The sequence below is a fragment of the Hippocampus guttulatus genome, chromosome 15 (assembly GCF_054856545.1).
Source record: "Hippocampus guttulatus isolate MCC_2025c chromosome 15, RoL_Hgut_1.0, whole genome shotgun sequence".
Classification (NCBI taxonomy): domain Eukaryota; kingdom Metazoa; phylum Chordata; class Actinopteri; order Syngnathiformes; family Syngnathidae; genus Hippocampus; species Hippocampus guttulatus.
The window spans coordinates 14,144,270-14,158,386 of NC_141275.1; the positions used below are offsets into that span (position 1 = coordinate 14,144,270).

A 14,117-nucleotide genomic window follows, 5' to 3' on the forward strand; every position below is an offset into this window, starting at 1 on the left:
AGTAGACTTAGAAAAATACACCCGCATGAAGTTCTCGCACTCAACATGGTAAAAATAAATAAATAAATAAAATCGCAATAAGGCTCATGATAGCTTATCCCACCAGGGGAAGGTTGGGAGATTGGCGGTTCACACCAGCGGGAGGCCGGTTTCACTGCACCACGCCCGCTCAGCAACCTCCGCCCCACCCCTGCAACACCACCCTCAACCCCAAACCACTAAGCAGCTCGGACAACTGTGTCGAGTGTCGACATCATCGGCACGCGGGGAATGAGATGAAATACTGTCAGGAGGAGGAGAAATTGTCCACAGTAAAAAAAAAGGCAGAGAATGCAGTGGACAAGTCAAGGTCGCACTTTATGCAAAAACGATGGCGGGCACAAGGCGACGTTCACAGCTCAAATCTATCATGCCAAACGTTTTGTTTGCTTTGTAAACGTTTTAACAGTAATTACATCAATCACGTCATTATGAGTATGTATATAAATCTATATATATAAGTGTGTGTGTGCGTGTGTATTTGCGTGATTTTAGCAGACTGAAAAAAGCAATTACAGAAGCTGAGCCGAGTGTTTATTTATACTGGAAGTGATGCTGCCGCTCACGATTGCACTTATCTCACTCTCTCACACACATAAACACACATTAACGCCCCGGGGATGATAAGCGCTGACCACAATGCTATGCCTAAAAGCTAACAAATAACGGGTAGTGCAACACTTAAAAGGAGAATTTGGGGGGAAAAAAAACAAAAACGAAATTACCAGCAGCTTCATTAATCAACCTGCGATCGGGTGGGCATGCCTAATCCTAAAAGGACGCAAAATTACAGCTTTGTTCCAAAATGGCTGCATTTTGGGACAATCATTTTCAAGGCCAAAAATCTGTCCTAAAAAAAAACAAACAATTGCCCCGTGATCTCACTTCCACCACTGAAAAAGTCTCAAGGACCCATGGCCGAAATTGAAAAAGAAGCCATTTTGGTTCAAGACAGCCATTTGGGGGCAAATGCTCGTGATGTTAATTTGACGAACTCCAACTGGGGAATTTAATTTGTCCAAATGAACCCCAATTGGAAGCGGGTGTCAGAGACAGATGGGACATTCGAAATTGCTTTTTAGTCTTTTTTTGTGGGCGTGGCACAGCCTCAAACTTATTCGCCTTTGGAAAAAAAGGGTACAGGAGGGCCTCTTGATCAGTCGTCGCAACTTTAATTATATATTCACGAACTCATATTTTTATACTTCGTGTATGTCGGGGCTATGTCTGCATCAACAAAACAGCCACCAAATGCCGTAACGCCGAGTTTAACAATCCCATAAAAAGGCCGTAAATGAACGATGATTTAACAATAGCGAGCGAGTCGATAGCAAGGCCGCGCGTGTCGCCAGCAGGCATTTTACACAGATGGCGTCTGGGGGGGGGGGGGGGGCTCTGGGGACAGCGCTAGCGCGAGCGCCACCTGTAACGCTAAAAACAACCAAAAAGGTCGTCGGCATCCATCCGCGGCGGCCATGTTCCCTGAAGAAATCACCGGGGATGAGCTTGGGGGGGCGAAAGGAAAAAAAAAAGAAGAAAAAGAACAATAACACGCACCGCTAGCTAACTTTGCTCAGGCAGCTGTCGGGGTCGCCCCTTTTCCTCCCTGTGGGTCCTCGAATTAGACGGCACTACGTCGTCAGCGACTTGCGCCGGACTCCGTGATGCAAATAGGCCCACTGCCTCTCCAGCCCCCCCCCCCCGCCCCCCCACCCTCCGGGTAGCGTCGCGCTCGCTAATAACGAGCACCAAGGGCAGCGTGACACGCCACGCTAGACTTTGTGTTGGGGAAATTGATGGGGACGTTGAAAACGCTCGGCTCTCAAGTGAATACTGGCCCGCTGTCCCGGACTGCGGCAAAAAAGAGGCAAAGAAATCGAACAGGCAACTCCCGTCGCTTTCTACGAGACGCGTAACAAAAGGGTATGAGACTGCAGCGCCACCTAATGATCGCCTGTAGTCATGCGAGAGTTACCTCCAACAAGGAGGTGACATACTTGGCGCTTCAAGAAAGCATCGTTCATACATTTACTATTAAATCTGTAACATCTTCAGCCATTTTTTTTTCAATTTGTCATGAAATGGTATTTTGTGTCGAGTTTTTAATTAATATGCAAACTAAGCTAAAAGAAAAAAACAACAAAAAAAAACAAAACACATTTTCAGCATGTGATATTATATAATTACTAGCCGCAGTAAATGTTGTGGATACGGTTGCACCTGTAATATTTGACGGTCATTTTTTTAATACAATTTGACATTTTTCTCATAAATTGCGTGTGTTATTTTGGGTAGAATTTTGAAGAAAAACAATTATATCCATAAATTTATATGGATATATCCATAAATCTTATTTTCCAAAACGCAGGAAGTCCCGTTGCCGCCGTTTTAAGGTCTCAATCTACCTGGTAAGCGAAGTGAGTGGCGGGTCGTCCGTTCGGCCGATCCGTCAGTTAGTCCGCTCGCGAGTTAGCGAGGTGTCAATCCAGGCGAGGCGTACGCCCTCTGGTCTGACGTCTCGGCAGGCGGAGAGCGCTCGTCTATTTAGACATCTGACAGCTCCCATTACACGGCCGCCCCGATGTTCGAGCAAAGCTTCCCCCGCAGGCCCAACGAGCGAGAGGAGCACCAGTCATCGCGGCGCGTGACAAACGAGCCCGGCCGGATGACAAACTGTACAGGAGTCAATTAAATGCCAAAATTCAATTAATGTGAGTGCAGAAAAACGAAAAAAAAAAAAGAAGCCCATTTCGAATGGTTCTTGGCTGTGTTTGAACTCGAAAAGAACGGTTGGAGGCCGCAATGATTCTCAAACGGCATCTTATGATACGGCCCAGTCATGCCTTGAGTAACGAGTTGAATTTAATTTGCACTCTCAAATCATCCTTCTCTATGGAAATGAATAGAAGCGCCATTGACAGCGATCACAAGCAAAAAGGAGTTCCACAACTACTGTAAGCTGCTGTAATATTAGTTTTTTTCACCCCGGAAGATAAAGAATATATGCCTGTTGCTGTGAGTATTGTTACAAAATGAACCCTTGCTATTTGTGAGGGGATAAGGACCAGGCCAGGCCGCGTATAGTGAAAGTTCACGCATACTTGAAGGCCTCTAAATATATCGTGAAAAAATATAGAGCTATTCTTGAAAAAAAAATTGAGGATAAACCACCGTTGCCAATACACAACCCTGTCTTTCACATTGGCTTAATGGGGTAATTTGGGTAGAATTTTCAGGGAAAATGAATCATTTAGTCATTTTAAAACATGGCTGTAACATTTGTTAGTCGGATTGTACAAAAATGTTTCGTCTGATGAAGTCAGTAGCCCGACAATGATTTTTAAAATTGACATTTGTCATTTTAGGTGGACGCCTCAAATCTCATGGACACTTGTCACATTCCGGCCTTGATAAAAAAAAAAAACAGAGTGGCAGCCAAATTATGCGTTTTTGCCTTCGTGCCGCTACTAAACTGATACAACCAACATCAAGCAAACAAAGCGTCGGAGCCAGATGAAATCATTCATCACTTTCCAATTCCGCGCTCGGCTGGCGGCAGCTTTGTTTTTCTTCTTCTTTTTGGCGTTTGCATCCGTCATAATGGCTCCAAAAATCATACGCCACCACCTGTTAGCGCTGCCACAGATGTGACCGAGTGCTCCTAAGCGCCCCCCCCCCACAACTCCCCTTCAATAAATCACAATGAGACGACCACTAATGAGGAGGTTTGCTAAAAGCCGCATACGGATGCGCGCGAGCGTTTGGTCCAAACCTTTAAAAGACGCGAAACGTGAAATGCATAACGAGCTGTGAACAAATGACGACACACCTAATGACTCTAATTAATAACATACGGCACAAATGTGTGCGAACAGTGGGACATCCACTGCTGCCAAATTTAATCCTCTCGCCCCCCCCCCCGTCTGTTTTTTTATTATTTTATTACAGCCAGAGAGGGAACAAAGAGACACAGATTCTAATGATACATCCGTAATGAGACCCTCAAAGATGAATTAAATACCGAAAAACCAGGGTCCCCCTGCGATTTATTTCATTTTTGGATCACAAAATAAACCCAAAACAAAGCAAATGGGATTATTTATTTATTTTTGCTTTGTAGCAAAATGTTATTGGACAGCGAGTAGTAAAAGAGATAGGCGCTCTGTATAAATAATGTTTGTAAAAAAAAATTTGTGTGCGGTCTATGCTATTAATCTTGCCGTCGAGTATCGATCTCTCGAAAAGGGCAACTCCAGGAATGTGGACGCGGGAAGCGATCACCGTATCGATCCAACCTACTGTCTCGAGAGCGCTACATATCCATCCACTTAAGCTGCTGCAAACCTCGCCGGTTATCCGTCTCCATAACCCCCGCACTGCATGCGTGGCGACATATTTATTTACATATCTGTCGACGTAGACCTGCGGCACGGAGCTAGTGTGGGACTTGGGGAGTAAAAAACAAATTAAAAGTGTAAAAATATTTCAATTTTCTCTGCACATTGTCAATAGTGATTTTTAAAATTTATTTATTTATTTATTTATTTATTTTGGTGAGGTGGTGGAAAATAACAAATCATTGCTTTTGAATGAAGCGTGGGATTAGACACGAGGGATCGTAGGCCACGTTTTAGTTACCCTTGTAGGGCCGTTCTGACTGAAACCAAAATTTTAAAAAAGTCAATTACGGTTTATCCAACTATTGTTTCAGTGACTGTACTGAGAGGTTTGGTTGCAAGAAAATGCGTGCAATATGTCTCTTATTTTTTAATTTAACATTTTGGTAGCCATTTTAGAAAGCATCATGGAAGTTGGGATGTTTGATTTGCTTTCGCGGGACACGTAAAATGATGTGCCGGGCCAGATCTGGCCCCCGGGCCTTGAGTTTGACACCCGTGCGATAGATAAGATTTTTATGCGATTGGCTTTTTACTTTGTGTCCATGGGAATATTTTATGAAGAATATTGAGGAAATGAATGGATTGGATCCATTTGGGGATGAAGGCAGAGCAAGCGGCGCGTGGGAAAAGGGAAGGCCGTCGAGTATGTCGTATGATCAACATAATTATGATTTGAGCGCCGTTCGCTTCGACATTTCTCTCACACGGCAGGGAAGAGCGCGTACGGCGCATTCCAAATGACGTCTGCCTATTTTTTTTCACCAGGTTTGTCGGCGGTTGTTACCGCGGCGCACGCGATGAATAAGTGATGAACATTAAGTGTTGTTTTCTATTATCCGCCTCGTTTTGCTACGAGTCCGCCGGTCCAAAGCGAATTTTCTTGTTTTCATTGGGGAGGCGCGAGAGGACGATATACGCGTACAAATGGCGGGACATCTCAATCTGGGATAGGAGGATCCATTTGCCACGGCAAATATGTCCGCCGTAATGAACTAGCGGGGAGGAGAGCGACTAAAGGGGAGAAAGCCAGCCGGTTGGCTTTCTCCCCTCGTTAATAAGCCGGCGTTAACAAATAAAGTGCTGTCGAGGGAGGTCTTGCAAGGGGGGTCCGAAATGTCACACTCGGCGAGCACTCACCCACCCGACGGTAACTTTTTAAGTTTCCCACGGCATGACCTTGGTAACTTTTAACTCCATTTTGGAGGAGGACACGCGGCTTTAACTTAAGATGGCGAGCCGCTGATGACGCCGACTGTCAGGTTAATGGCGTCCGCCCGCAAAAAAAAAAAAAAAAAAAAAAGGGGGCACACGTGGACGGCTAATGCAATAAAGCGGCGCTGTCAACGCACGAGGCACCAATGATGGAGAGTCGAGAGGAAAGTGCAGCGCCCGACGCAGACAGACAGATAACGGACAGCTAAAAGCCGAGGAGAATTCCCGCAAGTGGTCCACTCCAAAACAAGCATCAAGTAATTTGCCCCCCTCCCCCGTCTAACAGTTACAGGACACACTCAAACTCATTTCCTAAATGGCGCAAAAAGCATTTTGCGTCCGAGGCGATCGCGGCAAACTGCTGATAAAACAAGGACGGAGTGACAACAATGTCAAAGCAGTCAGAAACACGTCGTTCATTTCAAGGCGACGCCTTGACAGTTTACGAGTCCAGATTTGCTTTTGAAACTTAGCCCAAAGTCCTTCTCTGCGTAACATTAACGCGAACGCTACGCTTGGGTTGCTCGGCGCTCGCTCAGAAGGTCCCCGTTACGAGCCGAGCGGCGCAAATGCGACAATTCGAGATATCTCCTCAACCTCGCGAGCCAAACCTGACTGACGCTTGCTTTGTTGTGCGGGAAAAAAAAAAAAAAATCCCCCAAACAATTTCAGTGGCGGTCCGCTGTCAAGTCAGATAACGAGCTGACGTGGGCCAGTGACTTTTCCCTCTGTTTTTGTTCACCTTTGCTCAGGCTAGTTTAGGACTCCGACTGCACAACTTCTAGAATAAATCGGACCAAAATATATATATTTTTTTATGTACACGGTAGAAAAAAAATATATTCCAACTTAACTCCAGCACTGGCCACCTTGGGGAAATGAACCAGTGGAAATTTTTCATGATGGCTCCCACCAAAAGCGGCGCTTTGATGCCAGAGTCAACAGCGAGGCGTTCAAGTACGAGTGGGTGCCACACTCGGCCCTAATGAAGTGCTCCGAGCTGGAAATGGTCCGCCGCCGCCGCCGCCGCCGCCGAGGGCGACCAACAAGCGCCCCTCGCGTGAGCGTCGGCCGGCGCAAACGGGACGACTCTCTTAATCTGCATTCAATCAGGGAGGACGGAGATGATTAATCAGCCGCTACCGATGCTTTTCGGAGGCTTTTTTTTGTTCATCAACGGCGGGGTCGCGACTGGCACGATCAAATTAGCGCGGTGAGGAGTCGCCGTCGTGCGTCCGTTGTACTTCCTCCAATGTCGGTCGTTTTTAAAAGGGATGTCAATGGCAAGAAGCAAAAAACGAAGCCGTTGCTGCCAGGACCGGAAGGATCCGTTTCTTCTTTGCGAGCCTTTCAACTGGTCACAACAATCCCGATAAAAGCGGTCAAATTCGACACCGCCACTTTTGGGCTGTGGCCCGGAGCGAAGCCAAATTGACTTTCACACCACAGCGTTGAAGTTTTGATCAACATTTGAGTGCGGAATCAGACGTCCGGGGGGCCCAAAGACTGTGCAGGGGGGGAGCACTTAAAAGCGTCTGCGGAGTTTGGGTTTCATTTACTGTGACATCAAGTTAAGTCAAGTGGGGGGAAGTCGTTCTTCAGAGAAAACCCCCATAAAATGAAGAAGCCAACAGCAGCGCTACAGTTTGTTGACTCGGCCCCTGATTGACGCGCCACCATTTTCTTTTACATGCCAATGATGGTCAGACGACACAAAAAAACCGCAACCACCAGTTCTCGTACTGTAATGCCCTTTGCATCTGGGCAAGGAAGGTTGACAGTTTCCAATTTAGAACATTCCCATCATGAGTCCTGAGAACCTTTTGGAAACTTTGCACACCCTTTGTAATCCTCGTACCGACTTGGCAGCTAGCTAAACAGGGCTGCCATGTTGCGCTAATAGTCATCTGTATTTTCACCAAAGCGTGTGGCACATTTTTATTTTTTTTATCGGGACACCTTGAAACTGACAAAACCAAAAATTCTCCTCAGACCCACAGTCACCATGACAACCGAGGCCTAAGCTCCCCCGTTGTTTGTCATTCAGCCACATTCAGCGACAAACAAGTGACCGTGTAAGTCAATTAGCTTGTTTTGGAAATATCTGGCGCGCCACCGCCAGTCACGTCGCGTCAACTCCTTTCCGCCTGCCTGCTGTTATTTCTTCGCCGGCAGTCTTAATCACCAGACCTTTTTTTTTCCCTCCCCCTCTATCTCCCGACGCGCACCTTTTTTTCGTCGTCTGGCTTCAGTGGCCCTAATGTGGCGAGCGAACGTGGCTAATGTGGATTAGCTATGCGCGCCGGCGCGGGCCAGGAATCCCTTTCGGCTTAACGGGGCGATTAAAACCGCCGCCACGAATCGCGTGTGTGAGCCCGCATGCGAACGACACCAAAAAGCCCGAGCTTTTCTATTTACACGTCCGCACCTTTGAGGGGATCAGAGAAGAGATATTTAATCTGACCTGGAAAAGGAGATTTCCAGCCACGCCGCTAACAGATGTTAGACAAGGACGGGAATATCTGGGAGCGGCGTAACCTCGAGTCGGGATGAAGTGGACTTTGAAGGGGTGTACTTGTGTTGCTGTCAAACGAAATCGGAGGAATGGTGTTGGTTTCGCAAAGTGTACGATATTTGGCTTGGAAACGGGGTGCAGCTCGGCCTCTGGCGAGTGAGAGGTTGTTGGCGCCATGTCAAACGTGCGGACGTCTGTGATCCAGGAAGTAGCCCGATTTTAGTTTGACAAATTTGCCCCTTGAATCTTTTCTTTTTCGGAAAGTACCGCATCGAGTGTTTGTCGTCTTTTTCGGAAAGAGAAGATGCAGTGCAACGGGATATGTTGTTAGGAAACACTTTGACCCTTTTCTCTTTGGGACAGAGCAGTGTCAATAGTTTGTCTTCTTTTGAGGAAACAGAGGAGACCGACCAGGACCAGTTTGAAGAGTCCAAATTATGCTGCTATGAAATGGCCCATGGCTCTAATAATTTAGGAGATATGCGACAACTTAAATCTTTTCTATTTTTCGAAGTGTCAACAACAGCGCCAAAACAGTCTTGACTTCTGATAACTGTAATAAACATCGGCGGCAAATTCTCTTGCCCATTACAAGGACGCGGCGCCGTTTCAAAACGGGTTCACCGGACTGACCGAAAAAATATCGCCAAACACGACGCGCGCTACCCGCAGACTGAGCTTCTCTGTTTTTGTTGACGAAAGACCTCTGTGCAGCGCTGAAAAAGAAAATAAAAATGGCAATCTTCCATAATGTGTGGCTTGTGAGAACAAAAAACGCCTCGTGTACGTACTGCAGCCTTCAATTGCCGCCGTGGCATGAATGGCGTCGCATTTAAGTGCCGTTGTCAGTACTCGTCAGGCTATCGTTTCCCAGACGACAAACTCAACCCTGAGCGCCGGCATGGAGCTCCCGACTGCAAGAAACAATTTGATTCTTTCATCTCCATTAAATGAGTATCCACTACAGACGGTCCCGGTTGCCACGGTGATCACGGCGGCAGGTGGCGCGCCCGACAAGTGCCTCAAAGAAACAATTGTTTTGTTCCCGTGGAAATGTTTCTGTATTAAATTGAAGTCAAAAAGCCTTCAAGTACGCAGACTTCATTTTGGCTCCGTCCTCCTCGAGGGAGTTCTTGAGCTGCCTGCATCAAAACAAGCTTTAATAACGCGAAACAATTTATTTTAATTAAAAAAACAAAACAAACAACATTACAGTTGGTGACACAGCCCACACTATTTATGATTATTATTATTATATATATATTTTTTTTTTACCACACCTGTAATTAAAAACGACTCGACAGACAGTCAACGCGTTGAGAAAACGCCTCTGGAAAAAAAATGGAACCAGACTGCTGTACGTTAACGAGAATATCTTCCGGGCGACTGCACGTCAACTATAATCGAATTGAAGAGCAATCATTTGCTTCCATCTTGATATCGTGAAACGATTTTCTTTCGCGTGTGTCTATTGTTGGAGTCAGTCGCATCTTAATTGGAGTGAATCAAATCAAATTGAAGTTCGTTGCACCGCATCATCATTGGAGGCAATTGCACTTTAATTGAACCGGATCGCATTCGTCGTAACCAGAGTCGATCTGACGGCATCGTGAACTCATAATTGGACATGACATTGATTCGCCACCGAATTTGACGGAACCCTCTCACATCATAATGAGTCAATCATATCGTATCCCATCATAATTTGAGTCCATTTCATTTGAGCAAACCACGTTGCGTCGTGATTTAACGCAACCACAATCGTATCCCAAGAGTCATCTGGATCGGCAATTAATTTGACTGAATTGTATCGTAATCGTTAATTGAGTCTCTAATCGTATCGCAATTCCACTTCACCAAATCGTTTCGTCGTCATTAGAATTAGTCATTATGTTTGCATCTAAACTTTGACTGAATGGTTTCGCATCGTATCTCATTGGACTGAACGGCATCGCGTCACGTCGTACATCGTATTCATTTGACCCTATCGTACCAAATCTTAATCCAACGGAATCCAATCCTGATGATCTTCAATCATTTCAGATTGCAACTTCCTTTGACTGAATCGTACGGCATTTTGATTCGAGTCAAACGTTTCATCGCGCAATTTAATCTGACATGAAGTCATCGATCACATTTTAGCGCACGCGGCTCGTATCTGAGGCTGCGTCCTGACAAAACAAAAAACAAAAGCATACACGGCGATGCTCGATGCGAGCGCTAATCATGGCGTCGCGGGTACGGCGTTTACCTTTGAAGAAGCAGTCCTTGCTGTGCACCACGTAGATGCGCCTCCTCTCCGCGCAGGCGGTTCGGTAAACCTCGCAGTGGTTCTCGTAGAAACGTCCGTCCGAGCCGCACACCGGCACGAAGGACGCGCGGCACTTCTCCTGACACACGCACTCTGCGCGGCCGGTCGTCGCCATCAGCACACACTGGCGGCCGCGACCGCAGTAAGTCCTCCGGCACGGACTGCTGTCCTGGTCGGCGACGGCTGGAACGGAAAGGAACAACGGACGCTTCATGAACTCAGGTCGATGGGGGAAACAAAGCGCTCCCAAGAGTTGACGCACGGTATTGCTCGAAAACCTCATTTTTAAAACCCAAACCCTGCTTTGGAAGATGATTTTGAAACCCAAACCCGACATGGAAAGCAATCATAAACGTAAGCCTCAACCTTGTTTTGAATTTGAAATTCTAACTGGAATCTTTCATTTGAACTCACAATACTTTCATCAAAACCTTAATCCTGTCTTTAATTCTTCTGAGCCCTAAACCTGATCTGAAACACTCGTTTGAAACGCTAACCTTGTATCGAAGCTCGACTTGAAAACCGCTGCGCCGGACTTCAAATTCTACTTTGTAACCTTAACCCTGACTCGGACCGTGAAAGATGAATCCTGTCTTTTAATCCTAATTTGAAACCCTACCCCTGACTTGAAGCCCCACCTCCAAGCCCCAAGTGCACTTGCACATTGAATAAACTGAACAGCTGAAATTTATTTCCATTGGTTCCTATGGGAAACAAGTCAAATAATAAAGCAGCCGCAGCGTGCGGTCGGTTGCGCTTTTTAAAAAAAAAAATGTAATCAAAATTAAGTCTTTATTATTGCATATCGTATCCGCCCGGGAGGGGCGTTCACTTGCCGACTTATCCCGTCGTACTAATTGCCCGTCGTGTCCCGCTCTCTGAAGCATCTGTGGGAAATGCAAACTAGCCCCCTCCCCGCCCCTAACCTACGCCTGGGCGACCTATGCGCTCACGCCAAGGAGACGGTTCGAGGTCTCGGGGGCGTGAGAGATTAAAAACGCTTAGTGGCCCACCGCCGACTCGACTTAGAAGCACGCAGCACGCAAGTTGCTAACAATACACAACATGTTTGACATTTGCGCTCTTTCGGCAGGCTAAAATGCTAAATCCTACCCGTCTAAGCGGGTTCGAGTGGGGACTGCAGTGTTGTTTGTTCTTTATTTGCCATGTAAGACATCTTCCCGCGGGTGGTTGGGGAGGGGGGGCATTCGGTCGGAGGGCTGTAATGATCCATTTGTGGCACAATGGAGGCGTGTTTGTTCGCCCGTCTTATCTGTCTGACATTTTGACAAGCCAACATGTTTATTAGCTTTTAAGAGGATGACGGCGTGATGACCGACGAGCGCCGCCGGTTTGCACTTTTGCTGGAGAGACGAGCTTTTTATACTTTTGGACTCGTATGGGAAAACGCAAGACAACTGGCGCCCAGAAAAGGAGGGACACGGAAACGAAACCGGTGTCACGTTTGACACGCCCACCCTAATCTTGCTTTGAAACTCAAATTGGAAAGACTCACACTGGCTTGAAACGCAAACCTTAACTTGAACCTAAAAGTGGCTTCAAAACATACCTTGATACTGAAACCCTGACTAAAAGCCCAACTTTGAAACGTGTCCTAGCTAAAACCCCAACTTGAACTGAAACTGTCACCCTGCGTTGAATGCACCCGCCACTTGACCCGGCGAAACTCTCAAAAGCTTCGCCGCGTCGAGCCACTCGAAGGCCTGGATTGACTTGAACCCGGGGCGAGAGGAATCTCTTTAAATCCTTTTAGCGGCGTCCCGCGGCATCTTTGTATTGAATCGCTGGCGCTATTTGTTGTTGGTTTTTTTCCATGTTTGCCCGCCGCCGCAGGCGCCAAAGGACACTCGCGAGCTTCCTAAAACCCGGCACTCATCCCGCGAAGCCTCCGGGGGTGCCCACGTGACATTTTGACTCCATTTTTGTCGTTGAGTCAAAATTTGCTGACGCGGCGCGTTATTCGATTAGCGGGGTGAAGCGGCCCGCCGATAATTGAATTCACAGAGGACAAGCCGTCAATGGGCGTCTCGTACGCGACAAAGCGCTCGCTGGGATGGAATATCAATGCAACACAACAACAAAAACTTGCAGGGCGAGACGGATAAGAATGTGAAACGATTTCTAAAAAGCAGAATTGCGGACGATATTATGACTGCGATCATATGATGCAGAAGAAAAACGTACACACACAGACAAAAGTGCATTAACGTATTTCTATGTATCCAAAAACAAACCGTGTTGGTTGTTATTAATTGCTAGATGTTAGCATAGTGGCTGTTAGCACGTTAGCATTTGATCAATTCTCATCTCATATCATACGTTACCAATCTGCCTTAGCGCTTTCTCTGCCCAGGTTGGTCCTTTGCGACCTGTTAGCATAGCAGCCGCTAACATGCTAGCATTTCATCACTTCTCTTGTATTCAAATGCAGGACATGATTTAAAATCTTGCCTTTCTCCGGTTCCTAAGTTGCTATCTTGCCATATATTAGCAGAGCACCTTTTTGCATCTTAGTATTTGATCAATTCTCCGATTCACCTCCTACATACTTTGCCGCCGTCTGCCTCCTCGGTAATTTGCGACGTAAATTGCCACGGTTTGTCGTGCAATAGCGATTACTGCTGGTCTGGCTCTTCTGCTAGAGAATCGCTCATGGCCCCAGCGAAGATACTGTGGGGGGCGGGATAAATATCACCCTTGAAGATGCAGCAGATGGCGTGCAGCTGTTTGCAGCAACAAAAACAGAACAATTTGTATTCAGTGTGGATTACCGGCCATATGAGTGTTGTTTTCAACGCATGGATATGAAAGCAAAAAGCGGTTGCACAAAGTACTCGACGCTGCAGCCTTAATATGCTTCACCGCATGTTTTACCTTCTCATTAAATCGGGAAAAGTCTAATCGTTGCCTCGTGGCGCAGGTGAAATCAGCTCATTTGCCTCTCGTCTGCTTTCAAGCACGCTTTGCCCGCACTCACTCACATTTCTCACGCAAATTATTAATTGTGGACTGATACGTTTCTTTGGTACCGATCATCACCAAGCCGACGCAAAGACCTGGACAGAACCGAGCCGAAAACCAAGTCACGGACAAGTCAAAGTCCCTGAGAGTCGAGAACCAAGGCCCAAAATGACACAAATCAAGTCAGGAACCAGTCATAGACGATCAGTTGCTATGCCCAGTAACCCGAGGCTAGCTGATGTGTCGTCGGTAAACCACAAGGGCCCATTTAGTTTTCTCCTCGTTCAAAATAGATTGAGTCCGCGTGCCGTTGTCGAATGTGCACGCGCTAATCCTTCCCGGCGCGCTTGTCTATTGATCGCCGCCAAGTAGACTGCAATCTGCTACTCACCGGAATGCCTTTGAGGTCCGCGAAAGCCTCCTCACACGGGCGGGGGTTTAGCGGCATCTGAACCCCGACAACCGCAACAGTCCGCTTGAGACCTCGACACAGGGGCATTCTTCATTCGGTGCACCAGCCATTATTTAAAACCCCAATTTGAAACCAGGTCTCTTTGCCTTGAAATATGAAGAAGAAAATACTAACCCTTGTTGAAAACAGACACCGAGTCTTCAAAACCTAATTTAAAACCCTGTCTGGAAAACATAACGCTGCTTA

At 46.7% G+C, this 14,117-nt stretch overlaps 1 protein-coding gene across 1 annotated transcript in view; it reads right to left on the reverse strand.

Moving 5' to 3' along the window:
- fstl4 (follistatin-like 4) overlaps window positions 1-14,117 on the reverse strand; it is a 70,716-nt gene that overhangs the window by 26,733 nt on the left and 29,866 nt on the right. The window contains exon 4 of the mRNA XM_086131283.1: window positions 10,418-10,660. Within this exon, the coding sequence (XP_085987409.1) occupies window positions 10,418-10,660 (243 nt within the window). The remainder of the gene's footprint in view (window positions 1-10,417; window positions 10,661-14,117) is intronic.